General features: G+C 43.7%; 1 protein-coding gene across 3 annotated transcripts in view; it reads right to left on the reverse strand.

Moving 5' to 3' along the window:
- Positions 1-1540: 1540 nt before the first annotated feature.
- LOC147608094 (5-formyltetrahydrofolate cyclo-ligase, mitochondrial-like) overlaps positions 1541-18913 on the reverse strand; it is a 39053-nt gene continuing 21680 nt past the window's right edge. For 2 of the 3 annotated variants that reach the window (XM_086789694.1, XM_086789692.1), the window contains one exon: positions 1814-2413. In XM_086789694.1, coding sequence (XP_086645820.1) covers positions 2280-2413 — 134 coding nt within the window. In that variant the 3' untranslated portion in view covers positions 1814-2279. Of the gene's footprint in view, positions 1773-1813; positions 2414-18913 lie in introns of those variants that run through there. The other variant, XM_086789693.1, reaches the window with a different exon arrangement.

Below are 18913 nucleotides of genomic sequence, written 5' to 3' on the forward strand. Positions count from 1 at the left end.
TTTCTACTTTGATTGTAACATCATAATACCCTCATGCTGCAAAACTTGTATGCCTAAATAATAATGCAACAAGCCCAAATCTTTTATCTCAAATAACACATGTAATCATTAGGATCTATGAGCAACATGCCATCAACGTATAAAACGATGACTAAAAAACAATCTTAACTCTTAAAATAGATATGTATGTATATATGTGTGCGTGTATGTACACATATATATATATGCACGCGTCCGCACACATATATGTATGTATGTATACATATATATGTGTATATACATACGTATATATATGCACAAATATATGTGTTTGTGTATATTATACATACATACATGTATATATATACATATATGTATATATGTATATATATATATATATATTCACACATATATGTGAAGGAATGTGTGTATATATGTGTATGCATACAATGTATATACACATATGTATGTATGTATATATATGTATGTATGTATATGTTAATGTATGTATGTATATATATGTATGTATGTATATGTTAATGTATATGTGTGTATGTGTGTATGTGCACGTGTATATGTATGTTTCGACAACCTTCTCTAGATACTAATGCTTTTTTTCGTGCCAATCTTCGTCGGTTGCTACATGACTATCGACAACTAGAGGCTATTGATATTCCACAGTTTGAAGTTTTTTCCTGCTATTTTTAGCTTTCTTCCTTGGGTGACTTCTCTATGAAATACACCCTCCCCATGTATATTGTTTCTTGGTAATAGAACATTGTGTATCTTTATGTGTGTGTATAAATGTATATATGTATATATACAACTACATGTGTGTGTGTGTGTGTGTGTGTGTGTGTGTGTGTGTGTGTGTGTACATACACCACATTGTGTGTGTATGTACATACATATCTCTATGTGTGAATGTATATACATAGTGTGTGTGTGTGTGTGTGTGTGAGAGAGAGCATATGTAAATGTATTTTAATTTGTATATATATATATATATGCATATGTATATGTATATGTATATGTATGCCTAGATGAATCCAGGAACATGCCCGAATTCACCTTATAAGAAAGTGAAATTTATAACCTCATGGTAGTCATCCACAAGACAATAAACCATCAACTCCATCATGCATAGTATGGACTAGATACTACGGCATCCCCACTAACATCATCAGTGCCCAATAGTGGGTGTAGAACTTGGTATCAATATATGCTCCCCCCACCCCCCCATGCATGCACGTGCGCGCACACACATATGAGCATACATTCATACAAAGGTCTGTGTACTAAGTTTCTGTTAGAGCTCCAAAGATACAGGGCAAACTCAGCCATATGCATTTGTATACGTATACATATGTGTGTGTGTGTGTGTGTGTGTGTAAATGTAAATGTAAATATATATATGTGTATATAAATGTAAATGTATATCTATATCTATATATATATATATGAGTATATGTAAATGAATGTTTATGTATGTATATATCTATTTTATTTATTCATTCATTCATTCATTTATATCTTTATTACACATTTATGTATGTAGACCTTAGCAACTGCCAACCTCGAGAAGCGCTCAGGAGTCGTCCACATCACCTACCTCCATTGACTTCGCCCTCAGTCCCTCCATTCAGTGCAAAATTCCAGTGGCCCCTTGGCCTACAGGTTATGACCTTAAGGAATCAAGCTTCATTGCAGTCTTTGGGTCCAAGATAATGCACACGTACATATATGCTCGCTAGTAAATTCATTTCACCCCTTCTAATGCAAATTACCACAATCTGCAAAAAAGGTAGTGCTTGGTTTCAAACACCCCAGGTGGAAAATGGTTATAATAATGATCAAATCATGAAACATTGAGTAGATCAACCCCTGACTTAAGCTGGTGATTCTTGCAGTCAAAAACATTATATCCACCAGCTGTAGTAACAAAATTGCTAGCATTGCACCCAGCACTACACTGATCAAATCATGAAACATTGAGTAGATAAACCCTTGACTTAAGCTGGTGATTCTTGCATTTAAAAACCATATATCCACCAGCTGTAGTACCAAATTGCAAGCATTGCACCAAGCACTACATTGATCTACATCAGGCTTGCCTTCCTTCAAGTTAGTTGTCATCGATTCAAGTTAGAGAACTGCTGTGGCATTTCTAAGGAAGTTCATAAGGAGTATTCATGAACTCAACTGAGTTAAGAGAGGCCCAACCATTACACCAACTTCACCATCAGAAGGAAAAATTGTGGTCACTCACCATTGGGTTTTCAAACTTCCAACCTCTAGCTTCATTTCTCATTCAAACAAAAGTGATTCGATATGGGCAGCACACCAAATGAAGAGACAAGCGCATCAATTGGCATATCTGTGGCATCTGTGGGGACAACCTCGTCTAGCACTTGCAATGAGTAAGCCAATCCCACTGTATGAAGTACACCAAATGCACGAGAACGGTAAGAAAACAATTTGAGTAAATAAATGAGCACTCCTACATGCACTAGTGTATTGTTTCTATACTCCTTGCATAGCTCTCTCTCTCTCTCATAGCGGTGCGGGGTCAATGGGACCACAGACGCATTACACATGGCAGTATGGAACTACAATAGGACACTGGTCAGATCTTGGGGGGCTTGCTGAAACTTATATGGGCTGGGATGACTGTTTTACAGAGACGCATCGAAGCCCTGAGAGACGGCTACCCACAATGTCAGTTTATATATGGGAGTCATCTCATAGAGGTCAGACCCACACCTTTGAGGTAGAACGGGGTTCAAGAGGGGTGACAGTTTTTTCATGCCTCGCCCACCCAGTGATCACAGGATGAGTCGTCCCAATTCAAGTGGATACGCCTTGCTTTACCAGGTCCATGGATCATGCATATTGCAGTACATTATTTTCCACCAGAGTATTTTGTCTTTGCATAAGACCTGGTGCGCAATGCAGAGTCACCATATGACCCAGTCTTTGTGGGTTTACTGGAATCTGCCCAATCAGGAGACATCTTCCTGCTGGGTGACTTCAATGCCCCAGCAGCCAGAAGATTGGTGTGCATGTATTAATTCCATGTAGACCAAGTGATGCTCTCAGAGATTATATATACCTAGATGAATCCAAGAACATATAAGAAAGTGCAATTTATAACCTCATGGTAGTCACCCAATGAAGCTCAGCATGCATCGGGTTGCAGAGGATACTGGGCATCACTAGCTATGGATAATGGCAGATACCTGCCGGTGAAAGGAGCTATGTATGAGTTGGTACTGTATAGCAGGTTGCCCCATTTGACAAAGTGCCAAACAGTGAAAGAAAACTGACGTTCACAAATACAAGATGCACAGGAACTGAAGGAAAATCATATTCACCAAAAGATGATTACAAAAGCTGGAGGAGGCAGCACGAGGCACACCGTAGGTGCTGCCAAGATCCCAAACTAAGCAGAAAATGAGATATTACAAATGAGGCCACAGGCCATTCTTATATAGCACCTAGTCCACAAGGTGGAGATGACCCCTCCAACACCTCCTCTTCAGCTCCACTGAAGAGGACCGATACCAGCGTAGGGAAGTAAGTGATCCAAAGTTGGTCTGGAAAGCACCTTGGTGAAGATGTCCCCGCCACATTGTCCCTAGTGGGACAATACTCAAGTGTTAAGGTACCAAGCGCCAAGTAGTCACGAACCATATGATAATGAACGGCAATATTCTGTGCAAGAGCCATGGCACTCTGACTATCGAGGTAGACAACGGTAAGCGTCGGAGGAGGGACATGGAGATGATCAAGCAGCTGATGAAGCCACATAAGCTCTTTGATTGTTTCAAAGTAAGTACGATACTCTGCTTCTATTGAAGAACCGGCAACTATAGGCTACTTCTTCGTTTGCTAAGAAACAAGTCCGGTACTGAGTAACAATAGCCCATAGTAGACCTCCGGGTATCTGGATCACCTGCCCAGTCAAAATCTGAATATCCAGCCATATGCAATCCTGTGGTGTCAAGGTGTCCTGTATATATCTAAGAACACGAACAGCACCCTACCAGTGAGAGTATGTGGTGCTGAAAGAAACTGGCTTAGGACACTTAACGTTGTAAGCAAGATCAGGCCTAGTAATGGTGAAATGAATAAGCGAGCCAATGAGCTCTCTGTACTGAGTAGGATCATGATAGGGTGGAGAGTCATCGTTTTTACTCAACTTCTGATTTGGGTCCATAGGGCAAGATAATGAGCGACAGTCCTTCATACCAAACCTCTCCAAAAATTGAGACGCGTACTTTTGTTGAGAGAGAAATATCCCCTGTGGGCACTGCCAGACCTCCAATGCCAAGAAAGTAGTGAAGTAGACCAAGATTAGTCATCTCAAAGGTATGACTCGGAAGATCCATAATCATAGCAATGCGGTTGGGGTCAGATCCAGTGAGAATAAGATCATCAACATACAAAATGATAATCACAATGTGATCCTCCTCTATCAAAACATAAAGGTTATTGTCCACAAGAGTTCTCTCAAAGGAATGAGAAAGAAAGAAAGAATCAATCTTTTGGTACCACCCTAGAAGCTTGTTTAAGGCCATAAAGAGCTTTCTGCAAAAGATAACATGGTCCTTGAAACCATCGCAGATGAAGCCAGGGGGTTGTGCAACATATATTTCCTCCTGAAGGTCCCTGTTGAGAAAGGCGGACTTGTCATCCATCTGAAAGATGGGCCAAGAGAAGTAAGCGGCAATGGCAAGAACAGTGCAAATAGTGTATATCTGGCAGTTGGAGCAAAAGTCTCCGAGAATTCCTCACCTTACTTCTGGGCATAGCCCTTAGCCACCAAGCGGGCTTTATATTTGTCGAGTGAACCGTCAACAAGTAACTTCACTTTATAAGTCCATTTTACACCAATAACCTTCCTATGAGAAGGGCAGGGAACAAGTTCCCAAGTTTGATTTTTGTTAATGGCATCCATTTCCACCTCCATCACAAGCCGCCACTCAGGAATTTGTAAGGCCTCCTCTGGTGTAAAAGGCTCCACATGATGCATCAAGGAAGTCATCAATGCAAAATTAAATGTAAGCATGCCAACACTTTGAGGTTGTAATATGGCAAATCTCCTCAATCCGGATGGAGCAATCCCAGACTGATAAAATGGTCGGAGAAGGGACTTGAAAATCCCACAATGTAGAGTGAAGCCACCACCGAGGGGGGAAGGGACTCAGCGGAGGCGGAGGAGAGGTGAGAACCAATGGTGAGGGTGGAACCAAGGAAGGAGTTGATGAAGTTGCTGGTAATTCCGAGAATTTGGAAGTCTCCGAGGTTTCATCAACGCACCCCTCTTCAGATAACATAACTTTCTCCTTGTTGGGATCCCAAAGCCGAAAGGCTTCGGAGTGTTAGTTGTAGCCAACAAAGATCATGTTGGTGGATTTGGGATCAAACTTCGTCCGATGAGAATCTAGAACATGAACATAAGCATCACAGCCAAAAACATGAAAATGAGAAACTAATGGCTTTTTCCCAAAATACGCCTCCTCTGGAGTCTTCCCATCAACCGACCGACCGCCTTGGTAGGGAATCAGTTGATAATGTACACAGCAATGTTAACTGATTCAGCCCAAAACTTTTGAGGAAGCTGAGAATGAGAAAGAAGAGATTGAGCCATCTCAACCACAGTCCTGCTCTTCCGCTCTACTACCCCATTCTGCTGACAAGTGCAGGGGGTAGAAAATTCTCTCTGTATGCCGTGAGTAGTACAAAAAACAGTGAGTGCCCGAGAAGTAAACTCACCACCATTGTCAGAGCGCACTTAGACAACTTTGAGGCTAGTGTTGGCCTCCACCATAGCAACCCATTCTTTGAACTTTGTAAGTGTCTGTGATTTCTGGGACAGAAAAAAGACCAAGACCTTCTTGGAAAAATCATCCACCAATAAGAAAAAATATATGGCTCCTCCAAGTGGTGATTGTAGTCATAGGTCCTCCAGGTGGTGATCATAGTCATAGGTCCGCTCAAATCCATATGGACAAGTTGAAAAGCAGTGGAGGCCCTAAAAGAGGCCTCCTATGGAAATGAATCCCGATGTTGCTTGCCTTGAAGACTAGCTCAGCAGATGTTGGACATCCGAGGTATAGTCGAGGCAAGCCTTCCACCATGTGGCGGGCAACAAGAAGATCCAGTGAAGAGAAGGGAAGATGCCCATAACGGGCATGCCAAAGAGTAGTATCCTCCTCTGTAAGAAGAGCCTGATGAGAGGCTAGAAGTTGGAACAGATGAGAATTCCTCTTGAAAATTAGTTATTTTTTAAAGACCACCCTCTTGAATGCCCTGAGCAATAATCCTATGAGAATCTCTGTGAATGATCTCCAAAACCTGATCATCAAAGTATAAGCCATAGCCTTTATGGGCTATCTTAGAAACGGAAAGTCAGTGCTCAAATAACTTTAGAACATGAAAGGACATTCTTCAGGTACTGGGGCCTCCCTAAGGGAGTAACTAGAGGCACATTACCCATAATCGGTGTATCAACAAGTTGATTGTTAGCAAGTTGGACCTGCATAGAGATAGAGTGAGAGTCCTCCAAGATATCCTTGTCGTGAGTCATGTGGGAAGTAGCCCCAAAATCGACAATCTAATCATCAAGAGAGGTGGTAGTCCGCACCTCAATGGATGAGATGCACTCTTCAACTAGAACAAAGGCCACATCTTCGTCTTTGGGTTTGAATTCTTTGTTGTCAAAGTCCTTTTTTTCTCCTCGTCTCTCTTCTTCTTGAAGCAATGGGACCGAAGATGACCAACCTTGCCACAGTAGTGGCATTTCCTCTCCATAGATTTGCCCTTTTATCTTTTCCTTTATCTTTATCCTTGGAACCTAAAGCAGACTCCTCCTTGGATTTGCCGCCGTTTTTATTACCTCCTTTGGGTTGCCACTTGGGATTTCCTTTGGCTGAAAAAGCTGAATCAATAGGGGAAGAGTCAAAGATCTGCATGAGATCGAGCCTATCCTGAAGAAGCACACCAATCACCGCATCCAATGGAGGAAGTTGAAAGGCAATGGTATCCTTAAAGGATTGATAAGATGGAGGAAGTTTACCCAGTAACTCAATGACAAAGTCATCATCAGTAATGCGAACACCCGAGATGGCTTGTTGTTGAGACGGATCTTCTTGAGTTCTTGCACTTTGGCCATTATTAAGAGACTAAGGTTATGTAAAAGGGGAGGAGAAGGGTGTGTGTGTGAAGGGACTTAAGGTCCACTAGCTCATCTATTTAAAGGTGGAGCTAGAAGGCATTTTGTATGGAGCAAGAAGCCTAGTTGTATTTGAGCAACTTAATAAGCAAGATATTTTCTTGTATTTTGTGAGTCTCTCTCCTCCACATAGTTGATCTAGCATGAGCACCACGAATTTTAACATGGTATCAGAGCTTGGCAAGAGTAGGTCACTTTTGTGGTGTAGAATAGGTCAATTTTCTTATCTTTTCCCTTGTGGAGCTGAACCTCTTGGCAGTGGAGGCCCTCAAGCAACTTGTGGAGGCAAGAACTCGTGGAATGTTCAACTAAGAACTTATAGAGGAGGCCCGGGCGCACACATTCGTACAGCCAATGAGCCGAATCGTGTCCTCTCCGCCGTGGCATTCCGACTGGTTCAACTCGGCGCTGTTTCTGCTGCGCAGCTGATGCTGTACAGCAATACGCCGTGTATAGGCGGTTGTAGGCTGCATTGGCTTAGGGCTTTTGAAGCCCATAGCCTTAGGAGTCTACAGCTCGAATTTAAGCCCTAATGGTTGCTCGACGCGGTTGCTACAGGAGAAAAACCAGGGCTGCCCTCTTGAAATCCATTGAAGCTCACCATTAAAGCTTCAAAATCAAGTTTTTTCTTGCTCTAATCCACTCTTCTTTGCTCTAATCACCTAAGTGCTCTTGTGAGGGCTTGTTTTGCTGATCCAATTTTTTATTTTGAAGCAGTGGCCATACACTATGAGGTATTCATGAGCCTCATTTTCATCAAGCTCCATCATCAACATCATCTTCAAGTACACAAAGCTTTTCAAAGTGTGCTTATGAGCACTAATAGTGTTGATTAACACTAATGAGGCTTCTAATCCAGCAAAGGGGAGTCATTCCAAAGTGTTTTTAAACAATAAGAGTGTTCTTAAACACTAATGGTGAATCTAATCACCAATACAAGTATCATTAGATGCTAAAAATATGTTGTTAAGTACTAATCGTATTTTTAAACACTAATGGTGATCTTAATCACCAAACAAAGTGTTCATTGATACTAATGAAGCTCTCCCCATCAGAATTAGTGGTTATGCATAAACCCTAAGTGCTAAACCATAAAATTTACCATCTTAATCTCCTTTTTTATGCAACATCCTTGGCTTGATTAAGGGTTGTTGCACTCTCATAAGCCTTTCTCTTTCTACTTGAGCCAAAACATCAAAAATTTCTAGTTTTTTCTTCTTCATAAATCAGTCCATTACTCTCTAGTAATCTCCTTCAATACCCAATGTCAAAGGACAACACCCAAATTAAGAAGTTCAAGGGAGAGGGCTTCCACACTTGGCAAGTCCTTGTCAAGTACAAGATGATGTCCAAAGGTTTTTGGCCATTCATCTCCGGCACTAAGTTTATTGATCAAACTAAGGCTGAAGATATTAAAGATGATGAGAGGGCACAAGCCATCATCATGCTTCATCTTGATGAGACTCTCATTCACCATGTGCACCAGCTTCCGACTGCAAAGGAGAAATGGGATAAGCTTGATAAGCTCTATGGAGCTCGTGGTAAGAATTCCAAGATCTCACTCAAAATTGAATTTTTCAGCTTGGAACTCAAAGAGGGAGACGGCATTGGAGCCTTCATCTCTCACTTGAAGGGCCTTATGGCTCAACTTGCATCAGTGAATGCGAGAATGGATGAAGATGATGCAATTGCTGTTTTGCTAAATGCAATCAAGAAGGTGTGCTCCACCTTAGTCACCACCCTGAAGAACATACCTAATCCCACCCTTGAAGAAGTCATTCAATCTTGTCTTGATGAAGAAAAGAGGCCAAAGGGAGGAGCTGAATCTTCAAATGCAACCACTTCATCGAATATCGAACAAGCTTTGTCACATCAAGTGATCAAAGTAAGATGTGCCCTTTACAAAAAGGTGGGTCATTTGGCAAATAATTATTGGATCAAATATCCCAACAAAATGAAATGTAACAAGTGTAAACAAACGGGACATATCACTTCTAAATCTCCTAACAAAGAGTCAGAGGCTAACTTTATATCAGCCTCTAACTCCACTGAGAAATTGTTTTAAATCTCAATGTAACCACACCTATATTCCTAACCTTGTACGTCTAATGTTATGAAGGCATCCTATGTCCAATACCACCTATTCCAATTTTTTTTCATAGTTGGTATTGAGGGGAGGTATTAAGAGACTAAGGGGAGGAGAAGGGTGTGTGTGTGAAGGGACTTAAGGTCCACTAGCTCATCTATTTAAAGGTGGAACTAGAAGGCATTTTGTATGGAGCAAGAAGCCTAGTTGTATTTGAGCAACTTAATAAGCAAGATATTTTCTTGTATTTTGTGAGTCTCTCTCCTCCACATAGTTGATCTAGCATGAGCACCACAAATTTTAACAGCCATGACATCATCCGTCTCGGTAATCTTCAGCTCATTGAATTGGGCTTTTAAATGAAGCTTGCGGTTATAAGTGTTCCTCTGAAAATGGGCTGCAAGTGCATCCCATAGTTCCTAAGAGGTTTGAGCAGCATTGTCCATACTGGAAAATTCCAAGAGATATGGCTGGTTCAAGTTGTAGGAGGTGATTGTGTGAGCCCGAAGATCCATGCTGGTCTGGGAATTCACAGTTTGTGGTGAGTTAGTTGCAGGGTCGGGCTTTGGAGTAGAAGCATCGATCGACGAACTGCAAAAGATCAAGACCCACCAGAAGGTTAAGATGGCATCCTTCCACTGGGGATAATTGGAGCCTTTAAATTTGGAATCTTTCTCCAACTGGGGAATGGTAAAAGTGTTTGAAGCCATCCTCTGCATGAAAACTACTCCTCTAAAGCGTAAGAAAACATAGCCTGCAGATCTGAGAAGGCAGGAAAGAGAGAGAGGGTTCAAAAGCAAGAGGGAGGGAAAGGGTGGGAAAAAGGAGGTGGAAGAGACTCTCTAGAAGAGAACGCAGCCCTTTGTAGGTTGCCCAGGCTGAAAACACAGCTCTCTAGAGACAAAAGCAACAATCTGTAGACTGTCCACGCAAAAACGCAGCCCACCTTCTCTAAGAAGTAAAAGGTATAGGTGCTGTCCAGCAAATCCTCAATCCTGAACCTGCTCTGACACCATGACAAAGTGCCAAACAATGAAAGAAAACTGAAGTTTACAAATACAGGATGCACAAGAACTGAAGGAAAATCAGTGTCACCAAAGATGATTACAAAAGCTGGAGTAGGCAGCATGAGGCACACCGTAGGTGCTGCCAAGATCCCAAACTAAGCAGAAAATGAGATATTACAAATGAGGCCAGAGGCCATTCTTATATAGCACCTACTGGACCTAGTTGGCCAGCTTAAAGCAGGCCGATTGGGAAAAAAATATGTAAATGCCTAGAACAGTGCCAGAAAAATCCAGAAAAATCTAGAAAAATATGTAGATGTCCAGTAAAGATGCAGATGGTCCTAGAGAGGTCCACAAGGTGGAGATGACCCCTCCAACACCATTGACCCTCCTCTAGCAGCCTGGCGTTGCTTCCCTAACGAAGGCAGTCAAGCATTGTGGACTATTTGATGAAGTCTTTTGCTCTCCTCTCCCAAATCCAAGAGTTCACACCAGCCCCCCACCAACCACTGGAGCTGATCACACTTACCTGGCCTTCACCGTCTATTGTTCCCTACCCACACCTAACCGAGCCCCGCCCGTCACCACTTTCTCTCACATTCACTTTCACTGTGACCTATATTCAATCTACAGCAACCATTTATACCTGCCAACATCCATCTTTCATCATCTCTTCTAAATCTCACCTACCATTCTTCATGTCTCCACCCACACTAGCTTGCCCCATACCACCCAATCCACTACACCTCCCAATAGCCTCACGGCCCCAGAACAGATGGTATGATGCTGAGTGCAAAGACACGTCCCCATACCACCCAATCCACTACACCTCCCAATGGCCTCACGGCCCCAGAACGCATGGTATGATGCTGAGTGCGAAGACACACAGCTTCATATCCTCAAGAAAAGGGCATACGAACGGATCTCTGCATGCAGAATGCAAGGATCTTTTTATTATCTCATGTTGAAAGAAACACACATTTCTAGCGAAACACAAGGTGGAGCTAAATCGACTCTTCGAGTGTGGAAAGCTAGGACACCTGGTGACTCAATGAGGAAAAGAAGGCATCAATCCCCATCCCAAATCCTCACCAGGAAAGCTTATGACTACCACTTGTATGACATCTAAAATCAGCTCGCCCCTAACTTAATCACACCCTACACTCCACTTCCACATCTCTTTCAGCACTACCAGCATCACCAAATCTGCATAATGGTAGAGCCAAGGATCATGAAGACCTCCGCGAAGCATTTCAAACATGGCTACACGGTCTTGGCTCCCATTCCAGATCAGATCTTCAATAGGGTCTTATGTGAGGGGTTTTTGCCCTCATAGAGCACTAATACCAATGACCATTTGTCCCTTTCAATGAAGTAGGAGACCCTCTGGATCCGAATGACAACTGAACCATTATAATGGGGCACACTTTGGCAAAAATTTATGGAGCTACATTGGAGGCTAAAATTAGTTCCTTGGCAAAGCTGTTAGCAGTCATCTCCTGTCTGTACCATATTACTCAGTAGGGAATGAGGGCCTTTGTTGTGGGTGTGCCTACCCAGTTAGGAGTAGTCTCCATTTTTCCTCATTTTCCATGTTTTTTCCCCAGTTTTGCTAGTCGTGGGGGATCCTGAGAGCTGCCCGACTGTTTTCTCTCCTGGCCGACATGTTGCATTGCTAGCCAACCTGATATGATCCTAGCCGACTGGAGGTTTTTCAGTCATGGATCTCTTCAGTGGCTATTGGCTGTTTTTGGGCTGGCCAACCAGCAGCATAGGGTGGTATACATACCACCCTTGCCCCCACTTGTATTTTTTTTTTGGGAAAAAGATCCTTCAATTAGTTAAAGAAAAAACAGCCACAAGGGCTAAGTACAACCATGAAGGGCTAGATACAATCTCGCCTCATATAAGGGCAGGAAACAAATGATCAAAGGGGAAGAGATGCTTCTCCTCTGGCTTGCCGCTCTGTGAGGAGAAGGCTATCTCATACAGGGGGAGGGGGGGGGGGAGGAGGGAAACAACCATACAGGTGGTCTACAATCTCGCCTCATATAAGGGCAGGAAACAAATGATCAAAGGGGAAGAGATGCTTCTCCTCTGGCTTGCCGCTCTGTGAGGAGAAGGCTATCTCATACAGGGGGAGGGGGGGGAGGGGGGAAACAACCATACAGGTGGTCTGTAATGCCAAATGGGGTCACCGCCTCTATCTATGAGGAAAGGGCCAAGCCTCCAAAGTCTCAAGAAGACTTTCTGCCGCTTCTACATACGGTCAGAACCTCCCTGCAGCTTCCCCCATTATCCGCGGAGGGTGTGAATGATATCGAGCCATATGCTCTTGATGGTCTCACCTGACGGAGTGTGGGTATCCTTGATGGCCTCACTGCATCTAGCACGCCAGATGTGCTACTACAAATCTCCCATCTCTAGCATGAGCCTGGTCGCCAATCACCTGTCGGTGGGTCTGTGACTGGTACTGCTGCAATATGATGGTGGGAGACCTTAAGGGCTAGTCCTCCCCCATCCTCCTCATAAGTCCTGACCACTCTAGCCTCAGTGGCCCAAGCGAGAGTATCCCAAGTGATGACCTAGGTCAATGTCCTATACATAACAAAGATGCGGAGAATCCGCTGCCCAATCTGCTGAGCCTTCGAGCAATCCCAAAGGCAATGTCGCTGAGACTCATAGGGGTGGCCGCACCTCAGGCACACTCCTGACCGACTGAAACCAATCCCGTCAAGTGGGAAAGACTCAGTTGGACACCTACACGTTTAATAGCACAACTTTAAAACCACAAATATGAAATGGACAACTTAAAACAACTTGAAAATTAAATGAACAGAAATGGAAAGATGGACACCAGCACTGGGGCCGGAACGGGCCGACCCCCCCCTCAATATATGATATATTTATTGGGAGTATTTAAAGAATACAATGCTCCATGGGTTCTGAGAACCAGATCATGTCCATGTACATATGAAAACAGTACTAAACAAATAACTCGAATTTCGATGTAGAAGCTCGAAGCAGATTGACCACTAGTGTGGTCCAATCGCTACGGTCCTGTGCTTTCACTGGACTCCGCGGAGAGCGCCACACTGGTGTTCCGAGACCACGCACAGACAGGCGCTCTCGTACTAACGCCTGGCTCTCCCGATCTCAGCACCTTTGGACCGAGGTTCGCCCATATAGCTTGGACAACCCGGCACCGAACGGGTGTAGGCCGAGCGGGACGAATCTTTTACCAGATTTAAACATATAATACTTTACTCAAATCTGAAAATCACTTACTTGTAGATGGTTGATATGAAACCAATACTGGTAGTAGGATGAAGTCTTCCAGGTGTGCTGTGAAGTCTCCTTGTAGAACACCAATGGAAATAGTATGTACCACCTTGTAAGAGAAAACAGGCAGCACAGCCTGTAGGAGCAGCCGCTTGAAGGAGCAGCAATACAACAGCCACCGGGTAGAGGAGTAGGCGCCTGCAGGAGAAGGGGAGCAGCCCACTGAAGCTGGTCGCACAGTCGCCTGCAGAAAGAAGACAGCCGGTTGATGGAAGATAGGCGCCTAACTGCAGCCTGTGATGATGCAGCCGCCTGCAGTGCAGGTTGCAGCCAGCCGCCTGGGGAGAAAGTGGAGACAGTCGTACAACAGCAAGGACAGCAAACTCCAGCCGTGTAGAGGGTGGTTTGCAGCCAGCCGCCTGGGGAGAGGCAGGTACAGCAGCGGCAGCAGAAGGTACAGCCGTGTAGAGGGTGGTTTGCAGCCGATGAGACAACCAACGTAGGAGCTTGCCGGGTGATGAATCAACGCCAAATAGCAACGATGGATCCCCACGCTTGAAGGAGGAAGTCCTTTTTAATAATATTCATGTGGAGTTTCCACTATAGTTTTCCCACGCATGCATGAAGGGGACTAGTGGGGGTTGGTGACCATGCCCACCCCCACACTCACTTAAAAGTGAGGCTCCCCACCTTGGCCCCAAAGTGGGTGCCCAAAGGGGGTGCCCACTTTTAAATAAGTGTGGACCCCTAACCTTATAAATCAAAGGGTTAGAATTTAATAACATTAAACAACATGTACCATATACTTACCACCTGTTCACATGCACTGAAACTCGTCAGAATACAGGGCACACTTCACGACTCACTGGCAGGCGTCCCCGCTCAGTAAGTAACACGTCAGGCAGGCAAACACACGAATACATGTCATGCGAAAACAGTTTCAAACATGCAAAATATGTGTGCATGTGCAAAAAGTAACATGGACGTATCTCCCGTTCATGGAACATGTACAAAATATTTGTCGGCACAAAACTGGCTCGACATAAAACATAACAACCTGGTCTTCCTATGGAGTGACAGTCCCATAGGTAAGACGCAGTTCCAGGCACGAGTTTCCCTAGGTGTGACAGTCCCATAGGTAAAACACGGCACGAATACTGGCCCTTCCATGGCGTGACAGTCCCATGGATCGAACACAGTCCAGGTCATACACGGGTGGCACTGATCTGGCTCCCGTCCATACGACACCATCCTGCTAACACACGGGTGGCACCAGTCTGGCTCCCGTCCATGTCAGCAAAATACTGGCCTCTTCACATGAGACACCGGCCTGGCCTCAAGTGAACGAGACGCAAAAATGTGGGAATGGACCAAATGGTCGGCCAATTGGTGACATCCCCCCGGGCTTCTAAAGAGTTGACCTCAACTTAAAAGCCTCAAGATATGCCTGCAACAATTGTGGATAATCTGCAAAATAATCCTCATTTACCCACTTGGCATCAATAGGCAAATAATTTTTAAACTTCACAAGGTATCTCCTGGAAAGCTTTCCTGCAGGTAGCTTTCTCTCCTTGTGAAAAACAATCTGTTCTGGCTGGAGGATCTCCTCAAGCTCTTCAATCTCTGGCGGATCTTCTGTGACAGGCTCATCAGGATCTGGCCCCACATATTTCCGAAATAGACTCACGTGAAAAGCATTGTGAATCTTCCAATGACTAGGTAGAGCAAGCCTGTAGGACACTTCATTGATTTTGTGAATCACCTTGAAGGGTCCATAATAGCGAGGAGAAAGCTTAGGATAGGATCCTTCGCGTCCTGGCCTCTTCCGAAGCCTAGCCTTCTCAAATTTCAGCAATACCCAATCACCTTCTTTGACTTCCATGTCCCTTCTATGCTTGTCAGCAGCCTTTTTATGCTTATCCTGAGATCTTGCAATGGCTGTCCGCACTTGACCAAAGGCAACATCCAAGTCACGAACATATTCATCAGCAGCAAAAATCTCATCCTTTGTACGAAGGATGGGTGGCAAGACCACTCTGCCATAAATAATCTCAAACGGAGCCTTTCCTGTGGAAGCATGGATCGTATTGTTGTAGGCAAACTCAACAAGTGGAAGATACTTCTCCCATGCATGCTTTTGATCTGCCACATAACACTTCAATAAATCCAATACAGCTGAATTTGCAGCTTCACTTTGGCCATCCGTTTGGGGATGATAAGCTGATGAAAACTCAAGCTTAGTACCCATATTATCAAACAAAGCCCTCCAAAATAGGCTTGTAGTCCTGGGATCTCTATCCCCAACAATGGATTTAGGCATACCATGATGCTTGAAAATATTAGCAAGAAAAAGCTTTATCATATGATCAGCTTTGATGGTTTTCTTGACGGGCAAGAAGTGAGCTTGCTTGCTAAACCTGTCCACAATAGTCCAAATAGCATCATTCCCATGCTGGGATCTAGGCAAATCCATAATAAAATCCATCGTGATACTTTCCCAAGGTTGCGAGGGAATAGGCAATGGCTGAAGCAAACCTGGAGGCTTTTGCCTGTCAAATTTCACTTTTTGGCAAGTAATACATGCACGCACATAAGCCTCAATATCTTTACGCATGCTTGGCCAAAAGAAATACCTCTGAATCATGCGAGTAGTAGGCATAATACCTCTATGACCAGCATAAGGTGGAGCGTGACATTCGTCCATAACCTTTGGACGCAAATCCTTCACCACACATAGGCAATTATCCTTCATGAGATAACCCTCATTGATAACATAAGAGGCATGTGAATGACCAGCCATCAAATCAGTCCATATATGGCAAAAATCAGCATCCAAATGATACAAATCTCTCATAGCAGATAGATCTCCATGAGAGGCCACTGAGACTGCAGCAATATAAGGCCTCCTAGATAGTGCATCGGCCACCACATTTTTCTTTCCTGGAGTATGCACAATCTGAAAATGAAACATGGAAAGAAAATTCGCCATTCTCATTTGCTTCTCTGAAAGCTTGGTTTGAGATAGAAAGTATCTCAAGCTTTGATGATCTGTCTTGACCACAAATTCAGCCCCAAGAAGGTAGTGTTTCCAAATCTTTAAGGCGTGAATTACAGCCAAGAGCTCTTTCTCATAGATATCCATATGAAGCTCAGCATCATGCAAACGACGACTCTCGTATGCAACTGCATGCCCTTCTTGATTTAGGACAGCTCCTATGCAATCACCACAAGCATCACATTCAACCACGAATGACTTGTGCAAGTCAGGAACAATCAATACTGGACCACATATGATCGCATGCTTGAGCTGCAAGAAAGCATCCTGTTCCTTTGAAGTCCATTTGAAAACAGTTTTCTTCTTCGTGAGATCATGTAGAGGAGTTGCAATCATAGCAAAGTGCCTTATGAAACGCCTGTAGTATGAACATAATCCCAGAAAACTACGTACTTGATGTACGTTTTGCAATTCGGGCCAATTCCGAATAGTCTCTATCTTTGCAGGATCCATTGTAACTCCATCCTTGGATACAATATGTCCCAGATAATGAATCTCTGAAAGGAAAAACTCACTTTTCTTGGCATTGACGAAAAGTTTATGCTTCCGCAACTCTTCGAACACTGTGACCAAATGAGTTCTGTGTTCCTGCTCATTCTTTGAGAAAACCAAGATATCATCAAAGAAGACTCCTGTAAACTTGCGATGGGGTCGGAATATCCTATCCATCATACGATTAAAAGTAGCAGGAGCATTGGTGAGACCAAAAGGCATTACCAAGAATTCATATAATCCGAAGGCTGTCCTGAATGCAGTCTTATGGACATCTTGTGGCACCACACGTATCTGGTGATAACCACTCTTCAAATCAAGTCTGCTAAAGCAAGCTGAGCCATCAAGCTTATCCAAGATATCATCAATACGTGGAATAGGAAATCTGTTCTTGATGGTAAGCTTGTTCAAAGCTCTATAGTCTACACACATACGGAATGATCCGTCCTTCTTTTGAACAAGAAGCACAGGAGAGCAGTAAGGTGAGGAACTGGGCTGAACCAAACCTTTCTCTAAAAGCTCGTTAACCTGCTTCATAATTTCTTCTTGTTGTGCGGCACTCACTCGGTATGCGGGTTTGTTAGGTGGAGAACTACCTGGCACAAGATCTATGCAATGATCTTCGGGCCTTTGGGGAGGTAGTTCACCTGGCAATGAGTCAGCAAAACAGTCTTTGAATGCATTAAGAAAATTCAGCCTATCATTAGACATAGCATCCATATTTTGATGATTTGGCACAAGACTATCACGCACAAAAACCAAGTACGCTGAAAGACTCTTTTTCATTGCTTTATTAATTTGGATGTGTGATACAACTGGGATAGAATCCCCTTCTTTGCCAGCATCAATAAAGTGCATGCGGCCTTTATGCATAAAAGAAATCATATTGGACTTGTAGTCTTTGCGGGGCTCAAGCCTATGGTGCCACGGCTTGCCCAACAATACATCACATCCATTCAGAGGAGCAACTAAGAAATGCTCATTGTCAAGGTAGCCCTGTATATGAATACGCAACTTCCCAATCAAAGGGGTAACCTGCACCTCTTTACCAATGAATGCAGCTTCGGCTTCAATCTGAGGTCCCATGCTTTCAACCTCAATTCCCAATGCAGCTGCCATTTGCATAGAGATGAAATTGTCAGTTGCACAGTCATCAAACATGAAAAGTGCGGGCTGATCCTTGATTTGCCCCCAAGCCTTGCAAACCATACGTTCTTTTGCATCATGACCTGTATTACCTTGCACATCAGGAACTGCATGAACATTTGCTTTAGTGTGCTTGTCCTCGTGCTTTGGTTTGCGATCTGGGCATTGCCGAAACATGTGGTCTTTGCTACCACAAGAAAAGCATTTTCCATCCTTAGCATATTGCTCTCTTTGCTCCGGGGTTAATCCAAATTTGTTCTTTCTTGGGCCCTGTTCTTTATTTTCAGCTTTACCACCCTTGTAAGGCTCCCGAAAGCTCTTTTTAGGTGGCTGTCCACCCTTTTGCTGATTTGGGGCAGCCTTGTCCTTCGCCTTGGAACCTCCTTGATCTTGCTTGATCTTGAGCACCAATTGCTCAGTAGCAAGGGCAGAAGCTGTGAGTTGTTGCAACGTATGTTTTGGGTGCAATTCAATACCCGATCTATAAGCAGGTTGCAATCCAGAACGAAACTTCCTCTTTCTTTCCTCCTCAGAGATTAGCATGAAGGGAGTCACTTCCAGCAACACTTTCCAAAATTTGTTAACATACTGTTGCACACTCTCGTTATCTTTTTGTTCCAGCCTGTCCC

Source organism: Cibotium barometz, chromosome 54 (assembly GCF_041138505.1).
Source record: "Cibotium barometz isolate CiBa-2024 chromosome 54, ASM4113850v1, whole genome shotgun sequence".
Classification (NCBI taxonomy): Eukaryota; Viridiplantae; Streptophyta; class Polypodiopsida; order Cyatheales; family Cibotiaceae; genus Cibotium; species Cibotium barometz.